This window comes from Ascidia mentula, chromosome 4 (assembly GCF_947561715.1).
Source record: "Ascidia mentula chromosome 4, kaAscMent1.1, whole genome shotgun sequence".
NCBI lineage: Eukaryota > Metazoa > Chordata > Ascidiacea > Phlebobranchia > Ascidiidae > Ascidia > Ascidia mentula.
The window spans coordinates 8,183,191-8,199,253 of record NC_138569.1 but is presented as its reverse complement, the minus strand read 5'-3'; the positions used below and the strand labels follow the sequence as shown (position 1 = coordinate 8,199,253).

General features: G+C 42.4%; 1 protein-coding gene across 2 annotated transcripts in view; it reads left to right on the top strand.

Moving 5' to 3' along the window:
- The window catches only part of LOC145898496 (uncharacterized), a 52,815-nt gene that overhangs the window by 5,821 nt on the left and 30,931 nt on the right, over positions 1-16,063 (top strand). For both annotated transcript variants that reach the window (XM_082986970.1, XM_082986968.1), the window contains exons 17-48: positions 9-173; positions 541-722; positions 1,191-1,302; positions 1,454-1,527; positions 1,641-1,754; positions 2,489-2,704; positions 3,229-3,469; positions 3,666-3,751; positions 3,941-4,051; positions 4,439-4,586; positions 4,758-4,896; positions 5,355-5,502; positions 5,904-6,082; positions 6,197-6,307; positions 6,450-6,578; positions 6,769-6,925; positions 7,270-7,440; positions 7,824-7,941; positions 8,240-11,265; positions 11,318-11,365; positions 11,561-11,700; positions 11,792-11,960; positions 12,155-12,445; positions 12,684-12,719; positions 12,844-12,921; positions 13,093-13,226; positions 13,519-13,752; positions 14,137-14,362; positions 14,616-14,663; positions 14,919-15,064; positions 15,126-15,288; positions 15,688-15,990. In XM_082986970.1, the coding sequence (XP_082843096.1) occupies positions 9-173; positions 541-722; positions 1,191-1,302; positions 1,454-1,527; positions 1,641-1,754; positions 2,489-2,704; positions 3,229-3,469; positions 3,666-3,751; positions 3,941-4,051; positions 4,439-4,586; positions 4,758-4,896; positions 5,355-5,502; positions 5,904-6,082; positions 6,197-6,307; positions 6,450-6,578; positions 6,769-6,925; positions 7,270-7,440; positions 7,824-7,941; positions 8,240-11,265; positions 11,318-11,365; positions 11,561-11,700; positions 11,792-11,960; positions 12,155-12,445; positions 12,684-12,719; positions 12,844-12,921; positions 13,093-13,226; positions 13,519-13,752; positions 14,137-14,362; positions 14,616-14,663; positions 14,919-15,064; positions 15,126-15,288; positions 15,688-15,990 (7,643 nt within the window). The remainder of the gene's footprint in view (positions 1-8; positions 174-540; positions 723-1,190; positions 1,303-1,453; positions 1,528-1,640; positions 1,755-2,488; positions 2,705-3,228; positions 3,470-3,665; positions 3,752-3,940; positions 4,052-4,438; positions 4,587-4,757; positions 4,897-5,354; positions 5,503-5,903; positions 6,083-6,196; positions 6,308-6,449; positions 6,579-6,768; positions 6,926-7,269; positions 7,441-7,823; positions 7,942-8,239; positions 11,266-11,317; positions 11,366-11,560; positions 11,701-11,791; positions 11,961-12,154; positions 12,446-12,683; positions 12,720-12,843; positions 12,922-13,092; positions 13,227-13,518; positions 13,753-14,136; positions 14,363-14,615; positions 14,664-14,918; positions 15,065-15,125; positions 15,289-15,687; positions 15,991-16,063) is intronic.

The following is a 16,063-nucleotide window of genomic DNA, read 5'->3' as shown; positions in this document are numbered from 1 at the left end:
CTCTTTAGCGAGTGTCAAAGTGCGCTGTGGAATTGCACCGACTTGCCTTGTCCATCAGAATGTTCAGCAACGGGGGATCCGCACTACAAGACCTTTGACGGATATTTGTATACCATGCACGGGGAGTGCATGTACACGTTTGTAAAAGACTGCAGCGGCACCAACCTGTTCAGGTTACTTACTGACCATGAAATGTTTTTTATCGCATGCGAAACCAACTATAACCTCGCAGTTTAATCAGACAAATTACATGGGTATTTTATTGTGTAATAATTTGCTTGTCTTGTAATGTAGGTACCTCAGGCCTACATTGCCGTATTTAAAAACTCACCCAGTACTGTGTAAACAAATACATTGGCTCGCATACGTTAGTTTCTTTTTCTGTAAAATCCAGCAGATGATGTAGTGATAAAATAGTCAGAATGGAAGATACTCATTTCTTTTTCTAATGTAACCTGCTTTTTTCAACGGAGCGACGGATAAGCATCATTAATGTAATTTAGCAATATGAAGCAAATAAGTTTCGAAATTTGATTTCAGGGTTACTGTGGACAACACAATTTGCGGTTCTGACGCCACTGTGACGTGCACAAAAGATGTAACCCTCTCGTTACGTGTCCTAACCGGATTGGACAACACCACACAGCGTGTAATGATTCGTCTCAGTCGCGGCCCGGTTGTCAGTGTGGACAGTAGAATAGTGGTGCCTCCATACATAAGAGGTAACGCGGGAGTTGAACTGGGGTTAATTGTGTTCACATTCGCGACCCGCTCTTGGTAAAGGCCAAACTTGCGATCAGCGCACAAGGAGAGCAAAACGTCTTTTCTATTTTATCCGTCTTTGATGCCAGTCCGTCTGGCTGAACGAGTTGTGACGTGTTTCCAATCACTTCCGAATGCTTTGCTTACGAACCCATTTGCATGCACGCGGCAACCTTAAAATACGTAATCCATTTGTAAGTGAGTCGGGTTTATTTTCGCTGAGACCGCCGAAGGCCTTAACATTCAAGTTTTCGCCCAAACACGGTACGCCATAAACGTGTAGTCGATCGAAATCATTTCATCTTTTCCCACGTTCGCCAATTTAATTTGACGCCCAGAATAATACTTTGAACTCTAAAAGGTGAAGTTTGCATTTGTACAACCGGAAGCCGCGCAGTTAATTTTGCAATTTTACGTTCATATTTCAGAGACGTTCCAGATCTCAATGGTTTCTTCCACATTTGTCCAAATACGAACCGACATTGGAATCATCGTGGATTGGGATGGTAAAGCGAGGGTCTACGTTAGAGCTGAACGGAGGTATTCAAACGACAAATTTGGTTTTCTTCTTTGTTTATAAGCGGTACAACAAATATTGTAAAAAAGGTTCTTTGGATTTAAAAGCTTAATTTTTTTGTATTGAACTCAATGCAATTTAGATCGAAAATTCCTCATTTATTTACGAATTTAGGTGGATGAACAAGCTGTGTGGGCTGTGTGGAAACTACAACGACAATCAGAAAGACGACCTCATGAACTTTAACGGTAGGCAGAGAGTTACTATTATATAAGACTTACATCCAGCACTAATGGAAGACAGGACAAGGGTATCTGTTCACAAACAAAATGTCGATCCGTCAGCATGTTTCTCTTTGTAGGTCTGGTCGAGCGCAACCCGATATCATTCGGCAATTCGTGGAAGGCCAACTCGGATTGTATCGACATGGCGCCTAACCAAATTGTGGAACCTTGCCAAGTCAACCAACAAAGAGGTACCCTTGCATTACGCACCTTTAGCAGGAACCATCATGACCACGTTTTGCGCGAGTAGTAACGACCAGAGTGGATTTTTACGCACTTCAAACATTTTCACACCGGACTTGAAAGGGCAGTGTGCCTTACAATATGGCATTGCGGAAATACTTGACGGTCAATAATTGCCGCCGTGGACAGTATTTGGTCACCGGACAACTGGTGGACAAACAAAATAAAGCGTGAATGACTTTTGAGAAAGTGTTGCCGAAGGTAACGATGCAGTCTCAACCTGCGCACCAGTTAAAATTGTACCCGGGGGTATTGCTATGCTGCCGATAAAAATATTGCATGAAAGAATGGACAGAAAAAATGATATTTTACAATTAGAGTCACGCCCTATACTGCCGAACATAAAAAGGGTTACAAACTGCAAAGGGCGAACAGCACTTTACATGTGGTGTGGCGGTATTTTGCTTTGCGTTTTGTGCCACGGAAAGACAAAAACGCTTTCGACGACTCTTACACAAATTTGGATTTATTTCACTGTTAAAAACATGTTGAAATATGGATAAAATATGTTTAAGATTAAAACATAAGGCGACTCCATTTTAATCTAATATTGCTGTGTTCTTCCGGACATAATGCCTTGACACACAGAACAGCTCGTGGAAAACTTTGAAACAAAATTGCGGGACGAAATTCTCCCGAAGACAAAAAGTATGTTTCATCATATTCTATCCCATTTTTGCAGCTTCTTTCGCCATAACCGAGTGCTCAGTCATCATCAGCGCACTGTTCACCAACTGCCACATCGACATTCAACCGACGGAGTTTTACAAACAGTGCTTGTATGACGTTTGTGCATGCGAAGACGGAGAGTCGTGTCTCTGCGACAGTGTTGCCCACTTCGCCCGAGTGTGCGCGCGAGTTGGACACGTCACTGAATGGCGCAGCGAAAGTTTCTGCCGTAGGTTCTGGAATGTTTTTTAAAAACTGGGTTAACTACAATTATTTTAAGAGTTATTTATCACCATCCAAAATAACGCACAAAAAGTAGTCGCACTGACGCTGATCGTCGACCACTCTTTGTGAGTTGTTTTGGCCTGACAAGACAGGACAGATCCGTCGGTACCACCCAGCAAACAGGCTGGTGTTGTCCGGATGACACTCATATATTACTATCGCTTACAAGGATCGGGCTGTTGATTTTGTTTATTTATTTCACAAAAAATATCGTTTTTGTTTTGATGATTTTCTTGAAATGCTTCTACAATGCGTTTGGTAACAATTTATTCGTTTTGCTTTGCAAGGCACTCTAAAGTCTTCTTAGTGTGCCGTTTCCAAAATATTAGTTGTAAATTACAGTGCCAAATTTTTTTCTAAATCGGAATTGAACACGGGTTAACCTGTGACTTGATAACGTTTTCTCAATTGATCGTTTCAGTAATAATCAATCACCCATATGATTTTTCTTTTATTTGATCTTCACAGCCGTCCCGTGCCCGTTTAACCAGGTTTATCAAGAGTGTGGAAGTTCGTGCCTATCCACCTGCAGGTCAATTTCCGATCAGTCCGTTCGCTGCTCCGAGCGTTGCGTCCAGGGTTGCAACTGTCCCGCCGGCACTTTCATGACCGCTGACGGCTCGTGTGTGGAACAGGCAAAGTGCGAGTGTTACCATAACAACCAGATATACCGCGCCTTCGAGACCGTCCACAGGGAGTTCACTACATGGTATGTGATAAAAGTACAAGGGCCGAAAAGTTTAAACCATTTGAAAGGGGCCATATGCTAATTGCGTTAAACATCTTATTTGCCTATTGCACAGTTTTCGTTTTCGAAATCGCCAAAGCACAGTGCTATTTCCGCAACAAGTTTTTTTTAACTAAATGCACCTTTCCAGTTTCGTTTAAAATGCACAAATTTGCAGTCATTGCATGGAAGGTCGCTTTACTTGCGTGAACAACATCCATCTCACCAATCAACAACTCGGCATCGATGGATCTCGTACCCTTAGTAAGTGCTAGCTATAAACTCTTTCTCGGATTGTATGTTTATATTGTACGGGTCATCACAGTATATTTACATTTAAACATCGTAACATGCGTATTTGAAAGAAAGCAATTGAATATACTGGACATGAAATTACCGTCACCAAAAAGGACTGACGACAAACCGATAACTAGATGATGTTTGTCAACACAGGGTCAACGACTTGCCCGCCAGGTCAGGTTTACAAAACTTGCAACGGGACAAACGCGGTTGGAATTGAGTGCCAGCACACTTGCAAGACTGTGGGAGAAGATTGCACACAAAGTGAGATTTCAAATCAGTGGAACTGAAAAAACATTAGTTGAAACTAGTTTAAGTTTTCGACCAAACAAAATAGCTTTTTTGTAACATTTCTATACAGCCGCAAAAAAACTACTTTACATTCAGCCACATTTAGATATTTTAAGAATAATAAACTTTTAGTTTAGTATTTTAGATTTAAACGCCTGCGTCAAACCAAAGTTATTTTGTGAAAACTTGGTTTACCCAAGCACTATGACTTATGCTACTCAATTAATCATATAAAACCAGTTGTACAGTAGTTCAATTAAGGATTACTTGAAGTGACAAAAATGTCTGCCATTGGCCATTTTATCCCAGTTTCCAATGTAATCTGTTTTTTTATCGACGTAATTCATTATTATATATCAGGTGTGTGTGTGGAGGGGTGCGGTTGCGGAGATGGGCAGGTGTTTGACGCAGAGCGCTCTGTTTGCATCCAAGCAAATGACTGCCCGTGTTACTATAGCAACCGCGCTTTCTTTCCCGGTCACGTGCTTACCATCGACTGCAATAAATGGTGAGAAAACAATTTAGCCGAAATTATTTTCGGTGTTTTGCATTTCCATATCTAATATTTGTGAGTGATTTTTTCTGGACGGGATTACTGCTAAATCACTTTGTTTCGATTCTACATTACCTGTTTGTCAACTATTCACAAGAAACAGTCAGCTAATGGTCTTTTTTTCAGCGATTGTGTTAATCAGCAATGGGTTTGTACGAACCAATCGTGTGTCGGATCGTGTACTGCCTATGGTGATCCGCATTACATCACCTTCGACGGATACAAATACGACTTTATGGGATCCTGCACCTACATTTTGGCGCACGTAAGCCATTCCTCTCGACACAATGCATTTTATGTTATCGGCACTGTTTGGTACAATTCCTGCAAGTAATCCTTAGTCGTTTGTTTGAACTTGTCTAGATATATCTTATATATATTTCGTCAGTATATACAGGCATCATCGGTGTAGCTAAAACACAATCAGCGCAGTTTAAAAACCAACATAAAAAAGAATTTAAATGTAAAATGGCTTACAAACTGACATTCAGAGGTAAAGAATGAACCCGGTGAGACTAACTATCGGCTCTGTTTGTGTTTATAACTTTTGGGCGCCATCTCATTGACCAATCTTAGCGGTTGTCATGCTGATGGATGCAGTTTTTTTCGCTTCTCACACTCAAAAAACAACAAACTGCATCTGTTGCGCAACAAAATGCAAAATTGCGCAAATTCGGGGTAAGACTGTTCTGCCGGCGTGAAATGGAATTCTCTTTTGTTTAGGATTATTGCGGCGATAAACAAGGAACGTTTCGTGTGCACGTCGAGAATCAGTTGTGCGGTGTTGGTGGAATGACATGCACCAAAAGTGTTTCGGTTATTCTTGAGGATAAAATCGCGATCCGAATGCAACATGAAGGATTTGGATACGGTGAGCTTTGTTAGGCAGTTGAACCTATGGTTAATATGGTTACGTGTGGCACAGGACGCTATTCATTTTTCGCCAGGCTTTTCCATGGTTTTGCTAAATTGTTGTTGTGATAGGCGAACAGGGACAGGTTATTGCAGTCGTGGTGCACTATATCTTTATTCCGTAAATAGAACTTTATGTTTTTGTAATAAATGCATGGACATCAATTTCGTCGATAACATCAGAATATTGCACAAATATTTCAATAATTTGAAATTTTCGGAAGTTTTTAGATTGAGGTCAGTTGTTTTTTTACTCATAGAAAAATCGATTTCGAAATAAATTGGTGTCGCTGGAAGTAATGCTCAGTAGAGGGGTAACTTCTGGCAAAGTTAAGGAATTACACAAACTTTGTATTTTAGAAAAGCGGCAAACGGTTAAGATTGGCCTGGCTCCGGGATCGACGACCAACCGTACAAGTACTCTGTGGGATTACCATCAAGTAGGTCTACTTACTATGGTCACAGCGGACGAGATTGGTTTGATCGTATCGTGGGATCGAAAATCAACCGTGAACGTGCGACTCGATCCCAAACACAAGGTGACCTAATTCTTCAGGAGGATTTTCTATGCGACAATTGAAAGCTTTTATATTTTGAATTTAAACTACTTGAAGTATTTTGACACTTTCTTAATAAGTTTTCGAACTTTGTAGGGTAAAGTGTGCGGTTTGTGCGGCAACTTTGACGACAACCAGAATAACGACCCCATAAAGAGTGACCGAATGCAGGCGGTGACGTCCTACGAATTCGGCAACAGCTGGAAGGTAAATTACACAAAATACACGACATAAATAGAATGGATGGCTTGATTGTTTTCGAGCAAATTAGTTCAATGGATTAAATATTTTTGAACACTAACATACAATGTTTCTTTTTGCGAATCGCCCTTTTTGTTTTGTTGGCAAGACATCCCCAAGTTGCGACAACGTTGGCGAATGGAAAAATCCCTGCAAGCTTTATCCATCTCGCCATCCCTGGTCGCAAAAGAGCTGCAAGATTTTGTACAGTTCCGTGTTTCAACCGTGTCACTCCCTGGTAAGTTAACGGTCGGTTCGTTTTAATGCAGTTGCAGTTTTGAAGCGAAATACTGTACGTTTAGGTGTTGTTTGCGCAGCTATCTTTAATGTAAAGAGTTGGTGAGCAGATATATAATGATTAATTGGCTTTTGTAATGATGTTGCATGACCAGCATATTAAAAACAGCTAATACGAAATTAATTTCCAGGTGGACGTCAACTGGTATTACTCGAACTGTATATTTGACACTTGCGGTTGTAATATGGGCGGGGACTGCGAGTGTTTCTGCACAGCTATTGCTGCGTACGCTGCTGCTTGTGCGAGCGCCGGCTTGCCATTACGTTGGAGAACGCCCAGCGTCTGCCGTAAGTATTTTTCATACAGCCGCCATTATCCATAGCAAGGTTTTCGGACTAGACATAAGTATTATTTTGTGTCGAAATGATGCTTTTTGAATAAACACAAATAAATAATTCTTCTATCATAAATGAAAACTAATCAATTACTAAAAATAACTATAACAAAAAAAGTTATATTTGTCGCTATCTGCTCCCTTCAGCTTTGGTAATAATCTTTAGTTTTGCCTGATGACACAGAAGACTGTGTTATACGCTAGGCATCATTACATTACAATTGCAATGTACACCTTGTTAATTAAACATAATTTTTGTTTGTTTCGTCAACCCTGAAACTTTTATTTGAAATTCAGCGCTCATGTGCGAGGCCTACAACAAGAACGTGTCCGACTGCGTGTGGCATTACCAGGAATGCAACTCAGCATGTCCGACAACCTGTCAGCACAAATATCTCTCCGACTCCCACCACCAATGCTCGTTGCAGATTCCATGCGTTGAAGGTTGCTTTCCGTCCTGTCCCGAAGGTGTGTTGGAGTTTGGCGAGCTTATTCTCAAGGCATTACAATTCTGTCCAGCGGCGTGGCCGGTCCGTCGTGCTGACAGAGGGGGCAAATATTGTGTTTAAGCGAGTATACATGTGTTTGGCGTCGAACACCACCATACGAAGCCATTAAGCGTGCTTATTGTATGTCAAATGGTTTCAACAAAAGAGACATAAAAAAAACTTACAAATCTTTAACTTAAAGATATGAAGGCGCATTGGCGCCGGGGGCTCTACTGACGCACATGCCAGATGCATGTTAAACTAATAAACGTCATTTTTCTTATTGCATTATCTTCATGTGATATTGGGTCAACTATTACCTATATTATCCACAGTTACTTAATCTTGATATCAAACTTGCAGGCTCACTCTTTGACGAAGAAACAGGTCACTGTGTAAGCGTGTGTAGAATCACTTGCCACGTCATGGGAAAATCTTACCACGCTGGCGAAGTCGTCGTACGAGAAGCGTGTCTAGTTTGGTAAATTATTCTTGTTGTACAAATTGAAGCTAAATAAAGAATTGTTGTAAATTCCTAACGAAAGTTTCATAGAGATCATACACTGGCGCTGATCGTCCTTTACTCGTTTTGGAGTCTCAGGAATATAATATTGTTGTAAATTTAATTTTTTTTTATATTCTTCGATTCTATAAACAACGAAATTATTCCAGTCAATACTGTTTTTATCATCCAATTTTAAGCATTCGGCCCACCGATTCGGAGCGAAATCTTTAAATATACTCCAAGAATGATTGGTTATTTTGTGTGTGCTCTACAGCACCTGCGGCGACACAGGCTTCCTGAACTGCTACACTCCGGCCGAGTGCATCACTACAACACCGGAGATTAAAACAACGCCCTTCACTACCACAGCTGCCCGTTATACCACCAATGCCACGGCCGAGACCTCAACAGCCACAACGCCAGTGACACCAACCACCGAGGCAAAAACCACCACAACGCCATACGAACACGTCCTTGAAATCACAACAGCGAGGAGATTTTGTAATGCGTCAGTGAACATTATGTTCCTACTGCACAGCACTGACCAATTAGCCGCTCAAGACTTCGCAACCATGAAGAAGATTGTGATGACGTACATCGGTGCAATCGCGCCCCCCAACTACGGGAAAAACAACTCGAAGCTCCACGTGGGCATCGACCAGTACGGCGATTACGTCGAGGTGGATTTAAACATCACACACCATCAGAACATGAGCATTGTTGCCAACACTGTCAGCGGAATGGAGCTGCAGCGCAGCGGTTCAAACAAGCTTGGCGATGCTATACTACGTGCTTCGACGTCCTTTAACTCATCTGCACTTAAAGTCACAAATGAAACGATTGAGGACATCCTTTTCGTGATTGTCTTTTCCCCGCCACATGACAACATCACAAGCGTGTTGAAATCAGTGCGTGCACGGGGTATACAGGTTATTCTACTGGCCGTGTGGCAAAAATTCCCTGGTGAGGACGTTTCGAATGGCCTGGTTCACTTCTTCCACGTAAATCAGATACAAGATATTCTGAAACGAACCTACGCCCGTCTTTCCTTTGAGATTCTGAATCAAATATGCGTGGGTGTAACTGTTAACGTTACGGCGACTACACCACAGCCAACAACACCTGCACCGACGCCAACGACGACACCCACACCCACTGCACCAAAAGAACGCTGCACCATGATTGCGGATCTTGTAATTGTCATTGACACTTCTCTTTTACTAGCGCCGGACGCCACCATACAGACAAGTAAACAGACGCTTGTGTTTAATCTTCTCCAAAACCTTCTGGAAAATGTCACAATTTCTCAACAGCGAACGCGCGTTGCTGTTCTGTTGGCAGCTAGGCGTACATGGCGCGTAAAGAGGTTCGTTTGGGACTCGGCCGCGCTGCTGCAAAATCTTGACGGTGAGATCAAGTCGGTATTGGACAAAAAGGTGGTGTTGGTGCCTCAGAACCTTCAAGTGTTTGACATGCAGTTTGCCCTGGATGAGGTGACCAACAACTACTTGGTTAACCCGGACATGGGTGCCAGACCGTACGGGCGCGTACAAAAGTCTGTCTTGGTCCTTCAAGGTCGCAAACCCCAGGGTCAACGACCGATAAACGAAACCATTTCTCGTTTTGCGACCCGCGGTATAGTTCTAACTGTGTTAACAGCGCCACAGGCGTACAACAGTTTTGCAGACAAACTGGCTTGGAACAAGCTGATTGGTGTAGACAACGTTTTGTACGTCTTGGACAGTCAGTTGCCTCAAAAATACAGCGATGTCAGCAACAAAGTTTGTCGTGCTCCACCTGTACTACCAGTGCTGCCCACCTACTGCGAGATTCCAACAGATATCTTCTTCCTTTGGGACAACTCGGATGCTGTAACCGTACTCAATCTCAATGATTTGATCGACGCCACTCACAAGTTGGCTGCCACACTGAACCCGCTTAATTTCGTTCCAGATCCAACCGGCGTAAACCGGGTTCGCGTCGGAGTCCTTCAATACGGAAGCACTGCGCAGTACTTAATACCACCCAGCGACAATACCAAGATGCAATCGTTTCTTAAAAACCCGGGTACTCTCCATCCGCAAGCACCCTTTGGTCACGTAGCTAATATAAGCGCGGCCCTGCAACAGGTCTTGCTCGATAAAAAGACTTTGCCTCGGGATAGAAACACCACTGTGGTTATCTTTATGAAATCGAAGCCCGTCTATGACAACCTAATGGCTACAGTTCTGAACGAGTTGTTCCAGAACGGGACAAATATGATTGTGTTAAGTTATGGAGGACTCGTTGGTGTGCAGGATGTTGCTATTTTATCCGGACCAGCGGGATACTTTCAGAGGGTCGCTAATTCCAGAGAACTGGTGGACAACGCTTTAGGCCTTAACGTGGCCCAGAAGCTATGTCAGCCTGGAGTACCGCCAACTACAGCTGCACCAACTACACCCATTCCAACTACAGTAACCCAACCCTACACAACTGTAACCACAAGCACTGGCACTACGCCTACCACTTCACCGTTTACTGGCACTACGCCTACCACTTCACCGTTTACTGGCACCACGCTTGTCACCACAGTTCGAGTCACAACAGCAGCTACAACAGGCATCACCGCTCCTACTACTCCGGCACCTTCTTGCATACGTCCTTTGGACATTTACGTGATTGTGGATGCTCTAATCGCGTCGCAGCCCAAACGTAGGACCTACGTGACGTCGCTGTTACGCAACACATTTGCTGATTTGGCAATAGACGATGGTTCTCGTTACTCGAGAGTCGAACTAGCGGTCGTGGGTGAAAGTATTAAGAAGCCTGTTTATTTCACTGGGACCGGAAGCAACAAGACTCTCCTATTAAATCGTTTCAACACAACTGCTGCTGGACCCGTCATTACACAGGCCGGAAACAAAACATACTTCGACTTGCTTAAAGCAATTCAGTACGCTTCTGAGATTGTTTTCAATCGCAACCTTCGTCCCACACATTACACCAAAATGTTCCTTCTCATCCTCACCCGACTCCCTGACTCAGATCGAGCCTTGGGAAGCTCGAAAGAAGGCGGTGTGCTTGGTGAGATCAAGCGCCTACAAGGGCAGGGCTATGGCTTCATGGTCGGCTACTTTAAAAACACGTTTTCTGGCTACGACCAAGTAAGAGTGGATGAGTATATGCGGGTTTTGGAAGGAATGACGTTGCGCCTCAAGAACGTCGACGATCCGGTTGTGATGGCGTCCGAGCTCGCAGATATGTTCTGTTACATCGTGACCACTGCAGTGACCACGACTGAGGTCACCTCTTACCCAGGTACTGTGATGTTTTTGTTTGTTGGTAGAAACTTATTGCAAGCTTCTTGCAGTGCCAACAACGACGCCGACCGTCCAGGTTACAACGGGAACGAGACCAGGTAAGATTTTGCTGCAATATTTCTGCGAGAAAATACATGCCGAGTAGACTAAACAATCCACAACTAACGAGAATTTAGAGGTCGACATTGATTTAAATAGAAACCATTAGAGACGTTGAGTAAACGAAAACTGTAAGGTCTCTTCGAAAGCGTTTTAAAATCACAGCATTGAAATTAACCAGCAAGCTTTGGCAGTTTGCGACTACGGACCTCTGGACATCACGTTTTTGGTGGACACTTCTGATTGGCTGACAAAGGGAAACAACGACAACGACTTGAAACGCGTTCTGAAGAAATTAGCCGAAAGTTTTGTGTTATCCGGCAATAACGTTGAGGTAAGTTGATTGAGAAGTCACCGAAATGATCGCGTTGCATGTGCTGATTTTTATAGCTTCTTTTTCAGTAGCTTTAATATCTGTTATCCAGCTTTCAGTAATCGGATTTGATTCCAATCTTCTTGATGACGGAACGTTTGAACTTGGACCGCGAAACCTTCAGCAAACGAAAGCCGCCATCGACGCCATAAAAGTTTCCAACTCCCAAAATCCGAACCCAGCTAACGCTTTCTCCCAGTTTTTGAACCGTTTATCCAGTCGTAAGTTTAAATCTTTTTCCATTGTTTTTGATCTCATAAAAATTAGTTAACACTGCACAAAAAAAACGTTTCCACGTTGTAGTTTTAAATATTGTCTTTAACTTTTAATCTAAACCTAGTATTAAAAAAAACCTGCACCTGACAACAAAGCATGACCTCAAGAACAAGCAACGACTATAATTCTGTTTCTACAGGAAAGCCGCGTACCAATGTTACGCAGGTCTATGTGATCCTCGCGACCAAGAAGAGCGCAGCATCCACGAGTACACCTCTTCCCGTCAACATTATCCGCGCCCAGGACATCGGAGCCAAAGTGATTGTGTTGGGAGTCGCTCCGGGCCTCGGACTACCCTTAACTCAGCCAATGGCCGAGTTTGTATCCAATCTGGGCGGCAGTGTTCCCGCTAGCGACTTGTTCGTGGCTGCCGGAGGATTGCGGGAAATTGAAGCGCGTTTGCCCCAGATAAAAGATTCCATTTGCGCAGGTGACTTTTTAAACCGATAGCGATAACTTGGCGTTTATGTTCGTTGGTTAAATATCCCTAAAAAAAACTTTTTTAAAAGATAATTTCCAAACTGTGTTGTTTTGTTTATGACAGAAATGCTAAATAAATAAACGATCGAACACTGTTAAAAATATCATACGTATCAGGATGTAAACCGAACTGAATAAAATTGAAAAGTTACTCAATATTTCACAAAAGCATTACGTTTTTTTATCAGCTATCATCACCACCACAAGCGGGGCGACGACAACAGGTGAGTCAATCACTATGTTGTCTTCAACAACAAAATTTCCATTAATTACATATTGGTCGTTTGTCATATATATTTTCCCGATGCAGAGTTATGTTACAAAATAATTGGCTGTTTGTATGTCCAGCTCCCACGACTATCACAGCAACCACGGGGACGGCAACAACAGGCACAACCGAGATAGCAACTGCTACAACATATGTCGGTAATAACTGTTATATTTTGCTTGGCCGCAAAGTTAAAAATGCGCAAAACTTTCATTCTGTTGGTATATTTAAAACTACGTTTTTGGTAAGTAAATTATATGCACTTGTACTTTCAAAATCCACCATTACTGTTGCTACCTCGGTCTAAAAAGTTGTCTACTCCTTTGCAGCTGCCGGTTGCAAAGTGGACATCATTTTTGTGCTCGACACCTCGTTCAGCATGGGACAAAGAGGTTTGCAGACTCTAATTTACATCCTTAACGGAATATTGGAGCAGTTCAACGTAAACAACGACGAAGCAAGAGTAAGCAAAACGAACTGTCCCAAATGATAAACAGAATTGCTATTTGGCTTGTCACTAAGTTTTTTGGCCTGGGCGACCTTATCCCTATGCACGTATGCCTGTACTCATTTAAAACCATGTCTTTAAACTATGAGAAATATATATGTTAATAACAACTGTTTTCAGTAGGGTCGGATATTCTGTTGTGTGTGTTGAGAACCCTGACCAAAAAGAATTTACTTTAACCTTCTTTGCAATAAAATTCTGGACTTGCGTGTTGTGACGTGTGTTCATCCAAAAAATTCTTTTCCAGATTGGGATGCTGCAGTTTGGGGGCACTTCACACATCGAGTTTAGTCTCGGCACCTACATTCGGAACAAGAGCGGAATTATCGACGCGATCAATAACCTTAGACTTCTCCAAGGCACCACCCACCTCTACACAGCTCTTATTCGCATTTACGATAGGCTAGGAAACAGCAAAGAAATAGGAAGACGACCGACCGTTCCACTGGTGGTTGTTGTCGTTACAGATGGCCGCACAAAGGTAAGCTGTATTGTGGAAAGTGATTGGAATTTTCCACAAGTATTTGGTGGTTTTGTGATGCTACGTTGTTGCTCAATATGCGCGGCTGTGTTACACAAGCTGCTTTTATTCCACTTATTTGACAAAATCAAACATTTTACTCATCGCTATGAAACACGTAACAAAATGCATTGCTCCAACGCTATCAGCTCGTGAACTTACGTAAAATCCTATTGTGAAAGGGCATATGTTTGTCCACGTCTCCCAGATGAAACACTCTTGCTTATAGTGTTTAGAAAAATCTTACAGTTTTCACACCTTTGGGTATTCTTGTCATTCCTTGTTTAAAATTGGACTTCGAAACCTGATTTTTCATATCACAACTATGGCCCACATTGAATTCAGGATGTGGAGAAGTATAACGAGATGGTGGCCAAACTGTACGAGACGCGCAAGAAAGTTTATGAAAACGGAACCACTTTCCATTTGGTTGGAGTCGGAGTAAAATCAATGGACCGCAGCATTCTTGATAAGATGGTCGCCGGAGCGGGGACGGTGTTTGTGGGCGAAGGAACAAGTTTTAGAGAGTTGTTACTCAAAAATGTCAGCGAGTCTATTTGCACACCCATACGTAAGTTTTACTCATATTTTCATGTGGTCTGGTGTTTTTTTTTAAAATCTTCCGAAGTTTCGACTGGCATTGCGAGATGTAAATAATCTGCAACTAAATATTCATGATTGTTTAAATGTATAAGGTTCAAAAATATATTTTATAGCTATGACACTTTTATAATCCTTAGCATCCCTTTCACATGTTAGGTAGTGTTTATTTTGAACTACACCAAGTTTGGCACAACAGGTAAAATAAGTTTTTTATTTTACAGCTTTCGTTCCTACCCTTGCGCCTACCACGCCCCCACCTCCTTTACCAGGTAAAAAGCGTAACAAATACCATTTGCTTGGTTGGACAACTAAAACAATAATAGTGTGTATATCATCAGTTCTTAAAGAAGACTGAGTTGCAGCAATGCGCAGTAGTGTTTCAAACGTCTGCTAAAGCATGACATATTAGCATAGTAGCTCTGAATTTTCTTTTCCGTCTACTAGTTTTCGCACCTAAATAATAATACTTTAATACATGTTTCTGTAATTTGTGTTGGTACCTTTAATTGGTGTCGTGAATCCAGATTGCTACTACATGCCTCCTGCTGACGTCATTTTCCTCGTGGATGGGATTGCAGACATGATTCCCGGCACCAACTCTTTCGATTACTACAAGACCCTGATACTAAACATGACCAAAAAGTTTCCGATTGGGCCGAATGAAACACAGGTGGGCGAAACACACTCGTATAGAATTGTGGCAATAAATTTTACTCATAAAAATGTGATAGGTGGGAGTATATCTTTACGGCGATTTCTTGCAAGGATTTCCTCTCAAGGAAAACTTGAACCACAGTACACTGGAGGCCGCTGTTAACAACTTGTCGCCACCTGGAAGAACCTCCTTTGGCTACACAGCACCTGTACAAAAAGCGTTAAATACTGCGTTTTTGCGTAAGTACGAGGAACGATCAGTTGAACCCTTTCACTTTTGGGTTGAGGACCATGTAAATGCTTGTCTGTAATAGGCGTTAAATGTTTAACGTTAAGTCATTGGGCGAATGGCTGCATTGAGATTATGTATTTCATGCCACAATAAAATAAAAGAAATGTTGCGCCTGTCGCACATACAATGGGTTTTGCAACATCAGAAGTTTATTTGGAAGATTTGTAATTTATGGAACCAGTACAACGGCTTTTGTGTAGTTTTGAACTTTTATTATTAGGGTCAGTTATGTTAATCAAGCGTGCATTTGTAAACAATTGTTTCATTTTGGAAAACAACGTTGACTTTCGTTCCTCTTTAGTGTACTATAACTTTTTTTACTATGACTATTTCATTGTCTCTTACAGCTTCCAACGGAGGGCGTACCGGAGTGCGCAAGATAGTTGTAATGGACGTCCGCATTCCATGCATAACCCTTCCCGGGCCATTTGGACCCACCATGTCAGGCATTCTCACCCAAGCTATAACCAATGGAGTCCGCGTTATTCCCCTACTGGTATCCCCTGACGTCACACCAGTCATCCCTCCGATGTTGGTTCAGGCATGCGCTGATTATCTTGGAAACGCTTCCAGTGAAATGGTAAAGGTTCCGTCCAGCTATCCTGGTGTTCCGGGCAAAGCGGATCAACTGAAGGACTTGGTTTGTCTTGGTACGTTGATTAAGTCAGTGAAGACAACCCGCCCAGTGTTCCAGCCACCCTTTCGTTTACATGAAGTGGATCA